Here is a 21,852-nt window from a genome sequence, read left to right on the forward strand (position 1 = left end):
GTCCAAGCATCCTGGGCTGGAATTACAGGTGACAGGGGCCAGAAGTTGGTTGACTCTTTGCAACATAGATGTGAAGTCGTTCTAAAAAAACTGTCTGTATACAACTAAATATTAGGTTAGCGATTCACAGGAATGCTAAATCCACAAAAAAGTACATATTGTGAGTTTGTAAAGACAAATGCAGACACTGCTATTTTTTTTAACTGCCCAATGTTTATTTTTTGTTATTTTCTGTAAAGTAGTTAAAAATCATCTACATTTCTTTTCATGTTTTGAATTAGAAAACAGTGTGCAATGTTCCCGATGCCGGAAATAAAAACTAGTAGAAAGATTTTGTGATCAACTCAAGTTTTTGAACACACTGCTATTATGTTGAACACTACTGTATTTTTGCAAGTATTTCCCTTTTTTAAAAAATATTTATTTGGCTTATTAGCTCTGACAAGTTGCCAAATTTTGGTGCAATTTTGGAGTTGTGCTAACATTTTGCAACTTTTGGTGTTTTTACTCCAGTTTCTCATTTTTATTTTGGTAGAGATTGGGCGGGAACGAGGCATGACTGGGGCATAACACCACAGCTCATGCAATTCATGATGACATGTGCATTCCCTACATCAGAAATCTCACTCCAGTCCATGACTAGAATAAGATTTCTTTTGCGGCACGTAAAGGAGTCCTCCATTAATCATATGTTCCAGTTTCATATAGAAGCATCCAGCTCTGCATGAATCAGGAGCATCTGACTTCACCGTGCTCTCTCATAAAGAGGTTCATGAAAAAGTTTTGATAAATTTGGGCCTTTATAATTGGGGTTCCTAAAAAAAGAAACCTGATCAAAAAACATCAAAATATACTAGTGTGAACCTTATTAAGATCTAATAACCAGTAATGTATACTTAAAAATGTGATTTTTTTTTTTTAAACTTGATTGTGTTCTGGATGCACCAAGCACAGAATAACTGAAGAATTGTGAAATACATACTAAGTTCTCATGAAAAATGCAAATATTATAAAATGATGAAAAATATCTGTAAAAAAGAAAAATCTAGGCAAACAATGAAATTCAATTTAAAGGGGACCTACTGTGTTAAAAACATACTATTAACCTGTAGATACAATTATTAGGTTCTGTAGAAGGACGTAGATCTGGGGATTTATTATGATGGAATATAGGCTGAACTGGATGGACAAATGTCTTTTTTCGGCCTTACTAACTATGTTACTATGTTACTATATGGGCTAATCGGCAGGTTGATAGCATTCTAAGGCTACCCGGCATCCACACAGAGTCCATCTGGTGGAAATTAATTTTATGCCTCCCGGTAGACAGCTCAGCATTGTGCCGGCTGTCAGTCAGTACCAAAAAGTGTAAACCCTATAAAGTTGCAGCAGCCGCTCACGATCCAAAAAAACGGAGACTGAAGCCAAGTTGGTCGCAACTCTACAACTGAATTCCCAAAGTTGCCAGGAGGCATAAAGTTAATTTCCTCCTGGCAGCGGGACTCTCTCGGCGGGTTCCAGGCAGCTTCAGTATGATATTAACCTACAGGTTTACCCTATATCTGCAGGTCAACAGCGTTTTGTTACATGACAAGTTCCCTTTAAAGCCTTTTGCCCATGAATATATTATGGCTCCGCACATTGATGCACCCATCAAGCCCCAGAGTAATGCTGTGTGAATCCTCCGGAAAAAGAGTCATGACATGGTCAACCGAATGCCATAATACAGATCAATTTCCCCAAGAGGCTTTGCTGCCAGTCCATCGGCTATGTAGTACCGAGTTACAGGCTTTATTCACATGGCTCTTCTGTCTGCATAAAGAATTCGGAAAATATTAGCAAATATATAGTTGTACGTTAGATTTGTTTTCGCCTAAAAATTCTACTTAGCCTCACACCAAATATTCCGATTGCTGAATTCTATTATTTGTGAACTATTCTAAAGAAAGACTGATAGACATTTAGATCATCGGCATGTATAAGGAAAATCATGGTTGACAGCCAAGTGCTTGCCTATTTTGCTATGGTAGTCTAAAATCTACGTCCCCCATCACACAGAATACTGGATTTCCATTGGACGCAAGAGACGCTCCGGGTCCATGTTTCCATAATTCAAACCCATATCAAAGAAAGTTCCCATTGCTTTTAATTTCTAAAAAGAAAAAGCTAATATTGAAAAAAATTGTTCTTAAAAAATGGATTTCTCGTTGCCCTTCCTCTACGGAGGAATAATTTGTCCTTTTAGGATTTTAAGAAATAAAATGATTTCCTATAACAGCAGCATTTATAGTTTAAATCGTACTGTAGTGCAGTTTATTTTTCATAAAAATACCATACAAATGGTCAGTCTAGTCATCAGCAAAACAAAGAAAATGAAAAAAGAGGTAATGCTGATGACAAAACAATTATAATACTGTTGGTACATAGAAAAGTAATATTTTATACATTTATACAGAGTATAAAAGGTAACGGAACAGCAGGTATTAAGCCACAGTCTCCCGGATCGTATTTTCGATTTTCTTTGGAAGAAGTTCTCGTCTTTCTTCTACGCTGATTAAGGAATTCCGACAATTGTGTCCTTCCACAAAAAGTTTTGCATAAACTGGGTTGGAGTAATTTGTTGGCTGTGAAACAATAAATGGAGAAAGAAGAAAAAGTTCAAATGAAAGTATAAATCACAGTTGTAAAACATAAAGTAGATGATGAAATACTCTGCTTATCTTGTGCTGATCTTGAAATAAATTACTTTTCCTCTTGGCTCTACATATCCTGAATTGAATTGCTCCTGATGATAAGTTGGCAAAAATAACATGATTTCTTGATACTTTTGACAGGAGTTCTTTATGGTAAGTGTGTCTATATGTGAGGTGCTATGAAAATTGTCAAGAATGTTGCTAGCTTGTCACCAAAATTTAATGAAGTTGTATGGTTACATATTTGCAAAATTTGGAAAAAGTTGAGATTGGACACATCTGTGCATTTCATTTTGTAAGCTAATGGGAGATTGTAAGCTTGCAGGTGGACAAGTCCTGGATGGGAGGTACCATATGTGTCACTGAGGTGGCTAGCCTTGGTGGCGTAGAGATGTAGGCTCCAGCAAAGATAGTTTATTTTAGTGGGCTTGGATTTTGGGTCTGGGTTTTAGGAATGACTGGAAGAGCTGGGTGGGACTGGTAATCCCTATTCTCCTATCCAGTCTTTGCAGCCCTTTTAAAAGGAAACTGAGCTGCCTCATTAGGTGTCTGCGAGTAGAGGTGGAAACACCTGATATACTGGTCTGCTCTGCTAGAGGCTGACTAGGTCTGTGAAACCTATGTCGGGTATATGGACTGTTTCATATATTTTGTAAATTTATGATGGAGAAAGACTGTTTTCTTTCTGTTCTTCTGGAAATGTATACACTTCAATAAACCTCGTTTAGTAGAAGAAAATAGGAGTTTGTGTGAATGCTACTAGCTGCCTGCTAGCGAGTGTATCCTTACAAGATGATCAGAAAGATTTGCACGTCACATCAGCTGCCCACCAGAGCCTTGTAAACTGCCTCTTTCCTACTAGAATCCCTAACACCTCTTCTGATTTGTAGGCCCAGCATGACATCATTGTGGCAAGAAACACGTGACATTGTGTTGGGCATACTAATCAGAAGATGCTTCAGAAGCTCTGGCAGGTAGGAGGCAGCTCACAGGGCTTTGGTCAGCAGATACAAATTATCGATGTGGCCAGTGGACCAGAGTCCTGTGAATCTTTTTATTCAAATCTAGTGGCCCAAACGAGAACCAGATGGACCCCATATATATCAATTGGATGCCTCTGCCTCCATGTGTTCCATTAGTCTGTTTCAATAGGAACATTCAAACGGGAAGGATATATTGACATGTAAACATAGCCTAATATTGTTGCGGCTTTTAAAAAGTGTTGGCCATTCTAGTGTACGATTTCCAAATATATATAATAAAAATTAAACCTTTAATAACGAGTTAATGAATTATTATTGGATATTCTGCTTCATTATATCTGAAGCCGTGCCCCCTATGCTGCATATCCTTCTGCCTCACTTCTGTCTGTTTCATAATATGGGCGAACTTGAACATGTGCCAATTTTCTCAGCCACTCTTGCAGGTCCTCGTCAGGAAGGAAACTAATAATCTGTATGTGCAATGCATTTCATCTAAGATTGCAGACTGAGATATTTCATTACTTTTTCTTCCATCTGTAGCCATATGGATTGAAAGACACACTTGTGGGCAGGCGGAGAGTATGAGAACCAGAGGAAGTGGCTTTATAGATTCAGTTGCATATACTAACATTTAATATTTGATATATTTGGAAATTGAAGATCTGAAGAGGTCAACTTTAATAATAAAGCATCCCTAGTCCACTATGTCTGTATATTGTATAGCTATATGCCTGATTTTTTTAAGGATTTTGTGTTTTTTTGTTTTCTCATAGACAAATCAAATATATAAATACCTGTTTTACTAAAGTGCAAATTTGGCAATGCCAAGGTGACATAGTACCCAGATATAAGATAAGCAGGCTTTCAGACGACCAAGTTAAACAAATAAAACAAACATACCCACAAGGAACATGAACACAAACACAAGCACCACTGGTTCAAGATGAAATTGTAAAATTAAACTTAAGGGAAAAATTCAAATAAACCATGCAATGAAAATGCATCACATAGCAGACGATGTCCTTCTCACCCCTGGTGCTAGTGGTCCTTTCAGATCTGAATTTAGGTAGATAGGCGGTGCGTTATGGGCCAATTTGAAAGCTGCCGGCCCACCTGCTATGAATCTGGACTGTACGTAAATAATACATGTATTAATTTCAGAGAATTATGAAACCTTACCATATCATTTATATTTCTCAAAAAATATATTTTTTTTCTTGTGAAAAATTATGAAACTGAACAATATTGTATCATACAATTATTAGGTTCTGTAGAAGGACGTAGATCTGGGGATTTATTATGATGGAATATAGGCTGAACTGGATGGACAAATGTCTTTTTTCGGCCTTACTAACTATGTTACTATGATTTTTTTTATATGTATATACATTAATTACATATACAGTAAATTGATAGAGCTCCAATGTAAAAAAAAACCAAACACATATTTTGTACAAATTCAACAGATCGCCATTGTGCTGGATTCTAAGGGACAAGAAGGGGTTAATAAAAACCATAAACTTATCTCCACCTGTCCTACTGCCATGGTTCCCCAGACAGTCACTCTACTTAAGCCTACTTCTTGTTCCCTTGATCTTCCGATGCCACTGACTGGGGCTATGTAGTCACTTTGGACACAATGCATGTCATTATTTGACTAAGGCCTAGTTAGTGGTGATGCCGGAAGTTCTGGAACAAGAAGTCTGAAAAGAAGAGATAGGACGACTGGATGGTGAACTGCAGTGGCAAAAAATATATGGGGAAGCTGAGGACAGGTAAGTACAATCGATTAGTGTTTTATAACCACCATCTCAGCCGAATAAATTTGAATTTCCCAAAATTGGAGTGAATTTTGAGAGATTCGCTCAACTCTACTCCAGCCCTCTCCCACCTGGTCCTCTGCCTGCCCATACCAGTCTGTCAATTACTGTAAGAAGGGAAGGGAGAGAACTCATAAAATATATGCCCCTATTAGCCAAACAGTGCAAATCTATGATGCTCTTTCATAGGGTGACAGAAAGGCACAGGCCGACGTGAGATCCGCTTAGATGCCCATCGGAGAGATTTCAGCCATGCTACCCACATTTGAATAAAAAAATGTAATCATTATTTAGAGAAAACAAAATTACTGTTACATATTTGAAGAGTGTTAAGAGGAGATAATATGCTGCTTGTGTGCCAACTGGATCCACCGAGACTTTCCCGCAAATCACTAGCTAGCCAGAAGAAGCTTTTATGTTCTGAAGCTTGATTTAAAATTGTTAAATGACTGTAAAGTACAATGTGTTATTCTTCGCCCTGTTTTGTTATTGAGTCCATTAGACCAAACCTGTCATCTATTTCCACTTACTTTACCTTCCCAGGCAAACCGTACCTATGCATAATGGGAAATGATTTCAATAACAAGCATAATAAGCTACACAAAAAATAAAGGATTTGCACTCGACGTAAAAAAAAAAATGTAATTTTACTTTGGCATTTAAAAAATGTTTGGCCGAATACTGAACATTTTACTTTCTAGCTATATGTGTGGCAGATACAATTAAACCCATGAGCGTAGTCAGTGCGCTACAACGATGTGAAGGTACACGTGAATGCAAACAAATTAAATGGAAAGGTTAAATTGTATTTTATTACTCAAGGGCCACACGAAGAATCGGAAAATAACTTTCAAAACTCCATCATCATTTATTTATTGTTAAGTTTATATGTAAAGTAATAATTAGTTCTGAAGGGCAAATCAGAATTGTTATTTTATTTAATAATTTTCATCTTCTCTGTAAAACGAAGAAAAATGAAAAGTTATGCAAGGATTAAAGATTGTGTTCCTCTCTCACACAAGGCAAAAGCAGGGCATTTTGGGATGATGATATTTTTTTTTTTAAATTGTTCTGTGTTTAGATGCATTATTTCTGTTACACATTCCTTCCCCTGCTCTTTTCATTCTCTCTCAGAACGTCCATCTTATAGGTTCAGTGCCAGTGAGGAGAAGCCACTTTTAGTGGCCAGCACAATAGTATGACTTACTGTACTGTACTTGCAAAAGAAAATCCAAGCTACAGATATTTCCTCCGTCACCTTTCCTTCCAACATAGTCTAAGATGAGTGAGCCAACGTGATCATTTTTAAAAAGAAAATTAACGTCACTTTGTTGGGAGATATTTATGATGTATGTGCCTAAAGGAACATCCAGACACATCCTGGCCGCAGAAAAGCTTTGTGAGGAGATAATGACCAAGTAAAGAAGTTTATTTTCTAATCAGCGCCCTAATTAGCGCCCTAATCAGCTGTACTTTTCCTTCTTTAAAGGCACATCCAGACACAGACAGAAGAAGCCCCTGAGCAAGAGCAATATATGGGCCCTTTGCAGTCCAATAGCTCATAAGTAATGCAAAATCCCACCTGTTTTGGAGGTGATAGTGGCACCCTTACCTCTTGTACCCCTGTGAAGTGCGTATGTTGCACAAATGGTGTGTTCATCCTGCCTATAAGTGAACACCTACTTGTTGGGATGTTAACAACACAGTCAATAAATTAAGGAAAAGGCAAGGGTGGACACAATAAAGTGAAATTTTCCGCAAGCATTTTTGCATTTTCTTTAAAATATTCAAAAAAATATTCCTTATTTCACATCCAAAAACATGGCACAAAAATATATTGGGGTCACTCCACCTGCAGGTTGCTCGAAACACAATATATTTATTCATGCCTTCTTACTTTAAGAACTCATTGAGAGGGATGTGGGAATGTTTGCACATGGTACATTTACATTATACCATGAACAAAAAATAGTGATGTTCAAAACGCGTAGGTTTTGTCCTGCCCTACTTTGTGGTCTGTTTCTGTGCCATTTTACTGGTTATAAAATAACGATTTTCACAAATATTTTAAAGGAAAGACTGGATTGTGTTGTAGAAATGTTTGCTAAATTTTGTGACATCCTACCTATCCTGTAGGTTCCCAAAATTCCGACATACTCAACACAACGGATGCAATGTTGGATTATATTGTCAGCTAAGCATTTCTAGACATATCTTACATGTTTGCTTTTTTGTATTGGTTGGCAGTAGTGATGCGCGAATGTGATCGAATAAGGTGTTATCCGAACATGCTTGGGTGCAAACCAAGAGACTTCGGCATGCTCAAAAAATATGGTCAAGTCCCCGAGTCCCCGCACCTGCTAGTCTCGCGGCTGTTCGACATATGCATGGATTGCATGTTTGTCTGAAAATGAAGAGGAGGTAATATAGAGTATACTTTTCTTTATAATAAGCCTACGTGGTTCTTCTTTTAGTGCTCCAAAGTCAATATGTTTGTTTGTCGGACACAAATGGCACAAGGAGGAAATCCCATTTCCCTTTTTTATATTGAACCTATGATGCTCATAAGTTGCTATTAATTGGTTGCAATTGATAAATCTTAAAATACTTTTAGGAAAGCTAAACCTATAAATAAAAGGGATTTTCCAGGACGTTCATTCTTTTTTTTGCTATGGTGCAAAGATCATCACATTACAAGTCTAAGCCAAGTCAAATCAAGTCAAGAAAACAGCTACTTTACCTTGTCTAGTTCGATGATGAAATTTGGGTCTAGTATCGTCCCATCGTTGTGGTCATGGTCCACCTCATACATGTTATAAGATGGATTTCCAATTTCAACATTCATTCCTCCGTTGATTATTGGTTGTCTTCTGATAGTTTTTGCCCTACAGTTATTTTGTTAAAAAGAAAGAAGAAAAAAACGTTAATTTGAAGTAGAAACTTCACATCGGTGTTTTAGTGATTAATAATGCTAATCGAGAAAATATTCTATCAACTTGTAGAAACTTAAGTACAACTAATTTAGAAAAAGGACTATAAGACTGTGCTCACATGATTATATTTTTTTCTACAATCGCGGTGTTTTTTGCCACAATGTTTGAAAATCATGGCAAAAATGTTAACACTACAAATGTGGCTAAAGTATGCAACTTGTTTCCAACTTGTGAACGCAGCCTTTTAGTATGACAACCACTCTATTTTATCTCATGTGCATAACTTACCTTCTCCTTCTTTTACATAGTATGAGCCCAATAACCAAAGTGGTTATTAAAGTCACGAGGAGAACAAGTGGCACAATAATTGCAATACTTCCTATGAAGAAGGATAAACGTTGATATTAGGAAATGATATATATATAAAAAATGCAAGAGGACTTGCAAAATGCTATACAAGAACAACTAAAATTCTAAGAACTGTAAAACCGGTGGTATATCTTTAGTTTAGGAAATAAATATAAAATCAGTACGTCTTTCATCAGTAACCTACATATTGGTTTGTGCCATGGATACCGTAAAATTAATAAATATAAACTAAATAGAGCTTTAGCGTAAGGTCACAAGACCAATTTCTCTCCATCCGAGAAAATTGGTTGAGTGGGATGCGATTTTCTCGAGAAAAAAAAAAGTTTCTCCAGCTTCTCCACTATGTAAGCCTGTGAAAATCGGACTACACACAGATGTCATCCGAGTGTGGCCCAAGGGACTCAGACATAAATGGGCAAGGGCCAGCAGATTCTTGGAGGCAAATCATGCCCTGAGAGGTTAGAGGGAAAAATCAGATATGTGCACAGCACTATAGAATAACACTGGAACAAGTGCTACCCATCAAAACCAATTGCATTGACTTGCTGCTATTTTTTCCTTGGACTGGCTTGATTAGAGGAAAATATTGGACATGCGCACGACCCCACAGAATAAAATGTTTTGATGGATCACACTTGGACCATTAGTATGGTCATGTGCACGGGACCCTAGGAGGGACTATAATAGTCTGAATAAAAGTCGAGGCAGGGAATGCAGCGGTTATTTTGTCTGAATAGTGAGAAGTGGTCACAACTCACAGCTTAGCCATTGAGTGATTAGGCACTAAAATACTGAATAAACAATACCGATAGTGTATGACAGGATAGCAGTAATGAATATCTATAATCTGTTTTGCCCATAACCATACATTTTCTTTTCTTTTTATGTTTTTTACTTTATTGCATTCATTGTTTAGGTAAAATAATGTTATATATAGGTTTTCGCCAATACGGATGCAGTCCGGTGATTTTCACTCACTCATTGACTTGCATGGTGTTGGATCAAACTCGGATATGCAGCGATTTTTATCTTGGACAGTCTCTGTCCTACTAAAAATTGGACATTCGCATGCCCCATAGAATAACAGTGTTCTGAGTGTGAGTGTCTGATCACTTGGACCGATAATACAGTTGTCTGTACCTGCCCTTAGATGCGAAGATCCAGTTAAGAAAAAACTCTAAATAAATATCATCCTATAGATAAGATAATAAAAATTGAACTACACTTTACTTAGAACTTCTAAGTCATAATTACTGATAAGTCCGGATCTTGTTCACATTAGAAGAGCAGTTCAAGAATACGTTTGCAGCCACGGTGGACGCTAATTTGAGATACTTACTTGATCCGGCATTGTCAGACTTACTGCTCTTGGGAGCCGGCCTCTCGCACTGCTTTCCTGACCAGTTGGCTGAACATCTACAAAGATCCAATTAAACAGTGAAATTAATGAATGCCAGCTGTGAGCCAACTAACCTGCTAAAATGTATGTCATAAAAGCTCAACAATCTGAAAATCTGACACGTAATGCAAAATATAAAGAATGAAGCTTTTGTTTAAGGAGATTTGTTTCAAACTTTTGCAAAATGTTGAATCAGATCATGTTAATGTCCAATCATTAACTTTCATTTCCACCTTTGATATAAGCCAGAGTAGGAATTTGATTGCAGGCACCACCGTGAATACTTTATGGCTCTGCCAGACTGTTATTAGCTATATTATGCATTGACTAGAACCCAACTATTGACAGTCAATGATGCTAGAATGACTACTAAATGACCTTGGTAGTTGTATAAAATTGGAAAGAAAGGGGCTATTTTTTTCCTACCTAGAAAAAGCACCAGCAATATCTATTGTGATTGGACTGCAGATAAGCTGCATTCACACCCAACTTTTCGACAAGAAGGCTCTTTTTTTTCGTCTTAGTCAGCCATCATACATCTTAGAGGCAAAAGTGCTACAGGGGTTGGCCAGGACTAAGATCCTGTTGATCTATGCTTTGGATAAGTCATCAATATCACATTGGTGGTGGTTAAAGCCCCAGTGTCCTCACCAATCAACTGTCACCTCTAGCAGAGGCCAATGGAAGTTCACAGTGCAAGGACCTATAACACCACAAAAAGGGAAAGAAATCCAGCAACAGATCCATCGGCAAATATTTATTTAAAAACAAAAATATTTAATGTATAACATGTTTAAATTTATGGTATAAAACAATTAGTTTAAAAAAAAAGGCAAGTAACCCAGGAAACTCATGGCCTAACGCATTTCAAACCAACTGGTTCTTATTCATAGTTCAGAGTATTCTCTGTTAAGGACTGGCGGAACGCACCAAGTACAAGATGAAATGGAACTATGTGCGTTCGCAGTCCGAGGTCCACCGTGCAGGTAAAAACCCTGCTGCTAGTAAGACGGACTATATGGCGGTACTATAAGTATACACGCACGAGTTAACTTCACCCTGCGTGAAGGAAGCGATCCTGTTGCGTCACAGGACCGCGGTACCGCACATAGAGCGCGAGCAAGAAGTCAGCGAATTCAACCCCAACTAGGATTGAAATCCGATTAGACACTTGCTGGCACAACTGTCATGATCCCAATGGCAGGGGATCACAAAAATGACAAGCACAGATACAAACAAGCTCTAGGGCGATGGAACCTGAGCTGACCGCGACCCTAAACCTAACACACAAATAAAAGTAGCCGGGGAACGTGCCTACGATGATCCTAGACGTCTCGCTCCAGCCGAAGATCTAACTTCCCCTATCAGAAGAAACACAGACCTCTCTTGCCTCCAGAGAAATACCCCACAGCAAATAGCAGCCCCCCACATATAATGACGGTGAAATGAGAGGAAAGCACATACGTAGTATGAAAACAGTTTCAGCAAAATGAGGCCCGCTAAAGCTAGATAGCAGAGGATACAAAAGTGAACTGCGCGGTCAGCGAAAAACCCTTCAAAAAACCATCCTGAAATTACTTGAACTCATGTGCCAACTCATGGTACATGAAAAGCAATTTCAGCCCACTAGAGCAACCAGCAACAGAGAATCACATAACTGCAGGCTGGACTAAAAACCAAATTAAGCAAAACACAAAACGGGAAAATCCAAACTTAGCTTGTCCAGAAGGTTCTAGGAGCAGGGAGCAGAGGTAACAAGACACACTGGATACATTGGTAACCGGCGAGGAAATGCCAGCAAAGCCAGGTTAAATAGGAAACTCCCATATGCTGATGGAACAGGTGGAACCCAGAAACCCAGGAAAGACAAGTCACCCAGTACCATAAGTAACCACCAGAGGGAGCCCAAAAACAGAACTCACAACAGTACCCCCCCCTTGAGGAGGGGTCACCGAACCCTCACGAGAACCACCAGGGCGACCAGGATGAGCCCTATGAAAAGCGCGAACCAAATCATCAGCATGAACATCCGAGGCAACCACCCAAGAATTATCCTCCTGACCATAACCCTTCCACTTGACCAAATACTGGAGTTTCCGTCTGGAAACACGAGAATCCAAGATCTTCTCCACAACATACTCCAATTCTCCCTCCACCAGCACTGGAGCAGGAGGCTCAAGCGAAGGAACAACAGGTACCTCATACTTCCGCAACAACGACCGATGGAACACATTATGAATAGCAAACGATGCCGGGAGATCCAAACGAAACGACACAGGGTTAAGAATTTCCAAGATCCTATAGGGACCGATGAACCGAGGCTTGAACTTAGGAGAAGAGACCTTCATAGGAACAAAACGAGAAGACAACCACACCAAGTCACCAACAAGAAGTCGAGGACCCACGCGGCGACGGCGATTAGCAAACTGCTGAGCCTTCTCCTGGGACAACTTCAAATTGTCCACCACATGACTCCAAATCCGATGCAACCTATCCACCACCATGTCCACTCCAGGACAATCAGAAGGTTCCACCTGACCAGAGGAAAAACGAGGATGAAACCCCGAATTACAAAAGAAAGGAGAAACCAAGGTAGCAGAACTAGCCCGATTATTAAGGGCAAACTCGGCAGCGGCAAAAAGGTAACCCAGTCATCCTGATCAGCAGAAACAAAACACCTTAAATAAGTTTCCAAGGTCTGATTAGTTCGTTCAGTCTGGCCATTCGTCTGAGGATGGAATGCAGACGAAAAGGACAAATCAATGCCCATCTTAGCACAGAACGTCCGCCAAAATCTAGACACAAACTGGGATCCCCTGTCAGAAACGATGTTCTCAGGAATCCCATGCAAACGAACCACATTCTGAAAAAACAGAGGGACCAACTCAGAGGAGGAAGGCAACTTAGGCAAGGGTACCAGATGAACCATTTTAGAAAAGCGATCACACACAACCCAGATGACGGACATTTTTTGAGAGACAGGGAGATCCGAAATAAAGTCCATGGAAATGTGCGTCCAAGGCCTCTTCGGGATAGGCAAAGGTGACAACAATCCACTGGCCCGAGAACAGCAAGGCTTAGCCCGAGCGCAAACCTCACAAGACTGCACAAAAGAACGCACATCCCTCGACAAGGAAGGCCACCAAAAAGACCTGGCCACCAAGTCTCTAGTACCAAATATTCCAGGATGACCTGCCAACGCAGAAGAATGGACCTCGGAGATGACTCTACTGGTCCAATTATCCGGAACAAACAGTCTCTCAGGCGGACAACGATCAGGTTTACCCGCCTGAAACTCCTGCAAAGCACGTCGCAAGTCTGGGGAGACAGCAGACAAAATCACCCCATCCCTAAGGATACCAGAGGGCTCAGAATTTCCAAGGGAGTCAGGCACAAAACTCCTAGAAAGAGCATCCGCCTTCACATTCTTTGAACCTGGCAGGTATGAAACCACAAAATTGAAACGAGAGAAAAACAGTGACCAACGAGCCTGTCTAGGATTCAGACGCCTGGCAGACTCAAGGTAAATCAAATTTTTGTGATCAGTCAAGACCACCACACGATGTCTAGCACCCTCTAGCCAATGACGCCACTCCTCAAATGCCCACTTCATGGCCAAAAGTTCCCGATTACCAACATCATAATTCCGCTCAGCCGGCGAAAACTTTCTAGAAAAAAACGCGCATGGCTTCATCACTGAGCCATCGGAGCTTCTCTGTGACAAAACCGCCCCCGCTCCAATCTCGGAAGCATCAACCTCAACCTGAAAAGGGAGCGAAACATCTGGCTGACGCAACACAGGAGCAGAAGAAAACCGGCGCTTAAGTTCCTGAAAGGCCTCCACAGCCGCAGGAGACCAATTAGCAACATCAGCACCCTTCTTAGTCAAATCCGTCAAAGGCTTAACAACACTAGAAAAATTAGTTATAAAACGACGATAGAAATTAGCAAAGCCCAAGAACTTCTGTAGACTCTTAAGAGATGTAGGCTGCGTCCAGTCACAAATAGCCTGAACCTTGACGGGATCCATCTCAATAGTAGAAGGGGAAAAAATATACCCCAAGAAAGAAATCTTCTGGACTCCAAAGAGACACTTTGAGCCTTTTACAAACAAGGAATTGGCCCGCAGGACCTGAAACACCTTCCTGACCTGCTGAACATGAGACTCCCAGTCATCAGAAAAAACCAAAATATCATCCAAATACACAATCATAAATTTATCCAGATATTCAAGGAAAATATCGTGCATAAAGGACTGGAAGACTGAAGGAGCATTAGAAAGTCCAAAAGGCATTACCAAATACTCAAAATGGCCCTCAGGCGTATTAAATGCGGTTTTCCACTCATCACCTTGCTTTATTCGTATAAGATTATACGCACCCCGAAGATCAATCTTAGTGAACCATTTAGCCCCCTTAATGCGAGCAAACAAATCAGTCAACAATGGCAAAGGATACTGATATTTTACGGTAATCTTATTCAAAAGACGATAATCTATACAAGGCCTCAAGGAACCATCTTTTTTGGCCACGAAAAAAAAACCTGCTCCCAAAGGGGACAAAGATGGACGGATATGTCCCTTTTCCAAGGACTCCTTAACATAATCCCGCATAGCAGTATGCTCTGGCACTGACAGATTGAACAAACGACCTTTAGGAAATTTACTGCCTGGAATTAAATTTATAGCACAATCGCAATCCTGTGAGGAGGAAGCGAACTGAGCTTAGGCTCCTCAAAAACATCCCGATAGTCAGACAAAAACACAGGAATCTCAGAAGGAGTAGATGAAGCGATAGAAATCGGAGGTGCATCATCATGACCCCCCTGACAACCCCAGCTTAACACAGACATTGATTTCCAGTCAAGGACTGGATTATGAGTTTGTAACCATGGCAGACCAAGTACTAGAAGATCATGCAAATTATACAGTACCAGGAAGCGAATCACCTCCTGATGAACGGGAGTCATACGCATGGTCACTTGTGTCCAGTACTGAGGTTTATTCATAGCCAAAGGTGTAGAGTCAATTCCCTTCAAAGGAATAGGGACTTCCAGAGGCTCCAGACTAAACCCACAGCGATTGGCAAATGACCAATCCATAAGACTCAGGGCAGCGCCTGAATCCACATAGGCATCGACGGAAATGGATGATAATGAACAAATCAGAGTCACAGACAGAATGAACTTAGACTGTAAAGTACTAATGGCAACAGACTTATCAACCTTTTTTGTGCGTTTAGAGCATGCTGATATAACATGAGCTGAATCACCACAATAAAAGAACAACCCTTTTTTCCGCCTATACTTTTGCCGTACACTTCTGGACTGAATTCTATCACATTGCATTATCTCAGGTGACGGTTCAGACGACACCGCCAAATGATGCACAGGTTTGCTCTCCCGTAAACGCCGATCAATCTGAACAGCCATAGTCATAGACTCATTCAGACCAGCAGGCGCAGGGAACCCCACCATAACATCTTTAATGGCCTCAGAAAGGCCATCTCTAAACTTTGCAGCCAGAGCGCACTTATTCCACTGAGTAAGTCCCGACCACTTCCGAAATTTTTGACAATAAATTTCTGCTTCATCTTGCCCCTGAGAGAGGGCCAACAAAGCTTTTTCAGCCTGAATCTCTTGGTTAGGTTCCTCATAGAGCAAACCCAATGCCAGAAAAAACGCATCCGCATTAAGCAACGCAGGGTCCCCTGGTGCCAATGCAAATGCCCAATCCTGAGGGTCACCCCGCCGCAAAGATATAATTATCTTGACTTGCTGAGCAGGGTCTCCAGAGGAGCGAGATTTCAAAGAAAGAAACAACTTGCAATTGTTCCTAAAATTCAGAAAACGAGATCTATCTCCAGAAAAAAACTCTGGGACAGGAATTCTAGGTTCAGACATAGGAGCATGTACAACAAAATCCTGTATATCTTGAACCTTAGCGGCAAGATTATTCAGGCTGGAAGCCAAACTCTGGACGTCCATGATAAACAGCTGAGATCAGAGCCATTCAAAGATTAAGAGGAGGAGGAAGTAGCCAGGCTGCAATAAGGCTAGGCAGCAAACTCTGAGGGAAAGGGGAAAAAAAAAAAAAAAAAAAACTTCCTCAGACTACTTATCCTCCTACTTCAGCCAATACAATAAACACTTTGTGGGCCGGTTATACTGTCATGATCCCAATGGCAGGGGATCACAAAAATGACAAGCACAGATACAAACAAGCTCTAGGGCGATGGAACCTGAGCTGACCGCGACCCTAAACCTAACACACAAATAAAAGTAGCCGGGGAACGTGCCTACGATGATCCTAGACGTCTCGCTCCAGCCGAAGATCTAACTTCCCCTATCAGAAGAAACACAGACCTCTCTTGCCTCCAGAGAAATACCCCACAGCAAATAGCAGCCCCCCACATATAATGACGGTGAAATGAGAGGAAAGCACATACGTAGTATGAAAACAGTTTCAGCAAAATGAGGCCCGCTAAAGCTAGATAGCAGAGGATACAAAAGTGAACTGCGCGGTCAGCGAAAAACCCTTCAAAAAACCATCCTGAAATTACTTGAACTCATGTGCCAACTCATGGTACATGAAAAGCAATTTCAGCCCACTAGAGCAACCAGCAGCAGAGAATCACATAACTGCAGGCTGGACTAAAAACCAAATTAAGCAAAACACAAAACAGGAAAATCCAAACTTAGCTTGTCCAGAAGGTTCTAGGAGCAGGGAGCAGAGGTAACAAGACACACTGGATACATTGGTAACTGGCGAGGAAATGCCAGCAAAGCCAGGTTAAATAGGAAACTCCCATATGCTGATGGAACAGGTGGAACCCAGAAACCCAGGAAAGACAAGTCACCCAGTACCATAAGTAACCACCAGAGGGAGCCCAAAAACAGAACTCACAACACACAACACCGCAACTGGGTGTGTAAGGAAACTAAATAATAATATAAAGGCACAAGAGTGCGTGCGGTGCCGCACTGATGGACGCCACTAACCACCCAGGCTTGGGTCAGGAAAGCGCAGAGCAAGCGCACGGCGCCGTACAGGCGGACACAGCAATTGGTAGCTGTAATGTGTGTTACGTGCAGTTGGATAAGTCGGGCGCTAGATAGCAAACATACACCTTCCGCGAACAATCATTCAATAGGGAGGGTTATTTAAAGAGCGACTTTCACTCACAACACACACACATATTTACAAGACAATACTAGCGCATGGCCGTGCGGTCATGCACAGTTTATATAGCTGCAGCACAGGAAACAGCTACAGAAGTTTTGCCCATTCAGGACCTGCCAAAAGGACCAATGGGATGTGCTGCAGTACCTGAGCATGTGACCCTCGATCTCCAACGGGAGATCCTGCCCTGGGCATACTCAGACAGAGAAAAGCAGGACTTAGATCCAGAAACGTCCACTCGCAGCTGCCCAGCACTGGCTTCAATGGCAGAAGCAGGAAAAGCAGCAGTAACTCTTCGCACAGAGTCAGACTGAGTGAGACGCTGGGATCGACGTCCCTGCTGAGCAGACTCCACTGCAGCTGGAGAAGAATGGGAGACCGCAGCGGAGACGGATCGAAATTCCCCCTGTGCAGCAGAGGAAACTCGACTCCTAACATTATCCCCCCCTCCTTGGGCATCGCTACGTTCGAAGGCAGCAATGAGCTGCGGGGCCCGAATGTGCTCAACAGGCTCCCAGGACCTGTCCTCGGGGCCATAACCCTTCCAGTCTACCAAATAAAATTTTTTGCCACGTACCACCTTGAACCCCAAAATAGCGTTCACCTCATAATCGTCCGTAGACGAACCCGATGTCCCAGCAGACGACTCGAAAAACCGGGACATATACACGGGTTTCAAGAGGGACACATGAAAGGTGTCGGTGATACCCAGGCGTGGCGGAAGGGCCAGACGGTAGACCACAGGATTAACCTGTTCGAGGACCTTGAAGGGACCCAAGTAGCGAGGTGCAAACTTAGTGGACTCTACACGCAGCCTGATGTTACGGGCGGAGAGCCACACTAAATCGCCAGTAGCAAAGGTCGGGGCAGGGCGCCGATGTGCATCGGCGGAGGACCTCATTCTCTCCTTCGAGGCCCGAATGGCATCCTGAGTGCGGTCCCAAATGTCCCGTGCCTCCACTGCCCAGTCTGCCACCCGGGAGTCAGCAGAGGACACGGGCATAGGCACAGGAACCCGTGGATGCTGGCCGTAATTAAGGAGGAAAGGAGTCTGACCGGTGGAGTCAGCTACAGCATTATTAAGGGCGAACTCTGCCCATGGTAATAAAGATGCCCAGTCATCCTGCCTGGCAGAAACAAAATGTCGCAGATATGTGACCAGAGTCTGATTGGCCCTCTCCACCAACCCATTCGTCTCGGGATGATATACGGAAGAGAGATTTAACTCAATGCTGAGAAGACGACAAAGCTCTCTCCAAAACCGAGACGCAAACTGGGGACCCCGGTCACTGACAATTTTGTCTGGCATGCCGTGTAGGCGGAAGACGTGTCTTATGAACAACGCTGTCAAGGCCCGTGCAGAAGGTAACCGTGGGAGCGGCACCAAATGCACCATTTTTGAGAAATGATCGGTAACGACCCAAATGACGGTACAGCCGCGAGACATGGGCAAACCCACCACAAAGTCCATCCCGATCATCTCCCATGGCCTGTCTGCGACCGGCATAGGATAGAGTAACCCAGACAGCCGTTGTCGAGGAGACTTATTTTTGGCGCATGAGACACACGCCAGAACGTAATCTCTGACATCTCGGAGCATATGCGGCCACCAGTACGTCCTCGCCAGCAGCTCAGATGTCCTTTTTGTCCCAAAGTGTCCAACCACCCTGGAGGAATGAGCCCAAGAGAGAACCTCCGGTCGCAAATTTATGGGCACAAAAGTCTTGCCCGGAGGCACAGACTCAAGCGACATCAGAGCCACGGTTCTCAAGCTCTCAGAAGGAACAATAAGCCGAGGCTCTCCTTCCTCCTCCTCAGATGACACAACAGAGCGAGAAAGAGCATCAGCTCGAATGTTCTTCTCCCCAGCGAGATAATGGAGGGTGAAGTGGAATCGGGAGAAGAATAAGGACCATCTGGCCTGGCGAGAATTTAGCCGCTGGGCTGTTTGCAAATATAGCAAATTTTTGTGGTCAGTAAAAACTTGAAAGGGAAAACGAGCCCCCTCCAAGAGATGTCTCCACTCTGAGAAAGCCAATTTCATCGCTAGCAACTCCCTGTCCCCGATGGAATAATTCCTCTCCGCTGGTGTGAAGGTCTTGGAGAAGAAGAAGCACGGATGCTTCCGACCTTGAGCATCCTTTTGGAAGAGGACTGCTCCAGCACCAACGGAAGAGGCATCCACCTCCATTATAAACGGCTTATCGACATCGGGACGATGTAGGATGGGAGCGCTAGCAAAATGAGACTTAGTAGAAGAAAAGGCCCTGGAGACCTCTTCAGACCACACTTTGGGATTTGCTCCCTTCTTGGTGAGGGCTACCAAGGGAGCTACCAAAGTTGAGAAATGGGGAATGAACTGGCGGTAATAATTAATGAACCCCATAAAGCGCTGCACCGCTTTAAGTGAATGGGGTTCTTGCCAGTCCATCACAGCCTGTAGTTTGGCAGGATCCATAGCCAATCCCTGGGCGGAGATGATATAGCCCAGGAAAGGTAAGGACTCCTGCTCAAACACACACTTCTCCAACTTCGCATAAAGAGAGTTTGCCCGTAGGAGGTCGAAGACTCTGCCAACATCTCTCCGGTGGGAGTCAATATCTGGAGGAAAGATGAGAATATCATCCAGATAGACTACAACCGAGGTGGAAAGCATATCCCGGAAGATGTCGTTGACAAAGTCTTGGAAAACGGCAGGTGCGTTACAGAGCCCGAAGGGCATCACCAGATACTCATAGTGCCCATCTCTGGTGTTAAATGCCGTTTTCCATTTGTCCCCCTCACGGATGCGAATCAGGTTATAAGCACCCCGCAGATCTAGTTTAGTAAACACTCTAGCTCCCCGAAGCCTATCGAAAAGCTCAGATATCAAAGGCAAAGGGTATTTGTTCTTAACTGTGATAGCATTAAGACCCCTGTAGTCTATGCATGGACGTAGTTCTCCATTCTTCTTCTGCACGAAAAAGAACCCTGCCCCAGCAGGTGACACTGACTTCCTGATGAACCCTCTTGCCAGATTCTCTTGAATGTACTGAAACATTGCCTCCATTTCCGGGAGAGATAATGGATAGACTCGACCCCGGGGAGGCTCAACACCAGGCAAGAGATCAATAGGACAGTCATAGGGGCGATGGGGCGGAAGGGTCTCTGCTGCCTTTTTGGAGAACACGTCTGCATAAGACCAATATTGCTTGGGGAGAGAGGAAAGATCTGCGGGTACCTCTGTAGTAGCAACCTGAACGCACTCTCGATGACACCTGTTCCCACAAGATTCACTCCATCCCAGAATTCTGCCTGAGGACTACTCGATGTGAGGAGAGTGGTACCGTAACCAAGGTATCCCCAAGAGAACCTCATCAATTCCCTCAGGAATGACGAGTAGAGATATAATCTCCTGATGAGATGGTGACATGGACAGAGTAAAAGGGATAGTTTGATGTGTAATCTGTGTGGGCAGTGTTGACCCATTCACCACTCGTACCGTTACTGGTTGAGATAGCATGACCAGAGGAATTGCATGACGTTGGGCCAAGGCTGAAGACATAAAATTGCCCTCCGCCCCAGAATCCACGCAGAGTTCTACCGAGTGAGAGGATGAGCCCAATGTTATTGTCCCCTTAAAGGACAATTTGGAGGCAAACGTCGCCATGTCTAGTGCACCTCCACCTACTACCACTAGACACTGACGTTTCCTCGACCGCTGGTGACATCTGGTGGCTAGATGTCCTGACTGTTGGCAAATATGGCAAACCTGGAGTGCACGAGCGGTCCGGGACTTAGATCCCTGTTATGAAAGGCAATAAAGTTCCACAATGGACATAGCGGTCAGAGCACATACAGTGATCTGACAATAACCCAAAATCATAGAACGAGCTCTGAGACGTGGGAACTCTGCAGACCGCAATCCCTAATCCTCTCCAAAACAACACTAGAGGCAGCCGTGGATTGCGCCTAACTCTGCCTATGCAACTCGTCACAGCCTGAGAAACTAACTAGCCTGAAGATAGAAAATAAGCCTACCTTGCCTCAGAGAAATACCCCAAAGGAAAAGGCAGCCCCCCACATATAATGACTGTGAGTTAAGATGAAAAGACAAACGTAGAGATGAAATAGATTCAGCAAAGTGAGGCCCGACTTTCTTAACAGAGCGAGGATAGGAAAGGTAACTTTGCGGTCTACAAAAAACCCTAAAGAAAACCATGCAAAGGGGGCAAAAAGACCCTCCGTTCCGAACTAACGGCACGGAGGTACACCCTTTGCGTTCCAGAGCTTCCAGCAAAACAATTAGACAAGCTGGACAGAAAAAATAGCAAACAAATAGCAAAGAAGAACTTAGCTATGCAGAGCAGCAGGCCACAGGAATGATCCAGGGAAAAACAAGTCCAACACTGGAACATAGACAGGAAGCCAGGATCAAAGCATTAGGTGGAGTTAAGTAGAGAAGTGTTGTGAATTCTGTGGCTGAATTCACTTCT

At 42.6% G+C, this 21,852-nt stretch overlaps 1 protein-coding gene across 1 annotated transcript in view; it reads right to left on the reverse strand.

Annotated features, from left to right (window-relative positions):
* Nucleotides 1-1,231: 1,231 nt before the first annotated feature.
* The window catches only part of LRP1B (LDL receptor related protein 1B), a 1,659,362-nt gene continuing 1,638,741 nt past the window's right edge, over nt 1,232-21,852 (reverse strand). The window contains exons 87-91 of the mRNA XM_069732880.1: nt 10,138-10,214; nt 8,718-8,808; nt 8,237-8,381; nt 4,707-4,805; nt 1,232-2,624 (exon numbers count right to left, since the gene is read on the reverse strand). Coding sequence (XP_069588981.1) covers nt 2,484-2,624; nt 4,707-4,805; nt 8,237-8,381; nt 8,718-8,808; nt 10,138-10,214 — 553 coding nt within the window. The 3' untranslated portion in view covers nt 1,232-2,483. The remainder of the gene's footprint in view (nt 2,625-4,706; nt 4,806-8,236; nt 8,382-8,717; nt 8,809-10,137; nt 10,215-21,852) is intronic.

Source organism: Ranitomeya imitator, chromosome 7 (assembly GCF_032444005.1).
Source record: "Ranitomeya imitator isolate aRanImi1 chromosome 7, aRanImi1.pri, whole genome shotgun sequence".
Taxonomy (NCBI): domain Eukaryota; kingdom Metazoa; phylum Chordata; class Amphibia; order Anura; family Dendrobatidae; genus Ranitomeya; species Ranitomeya imitator.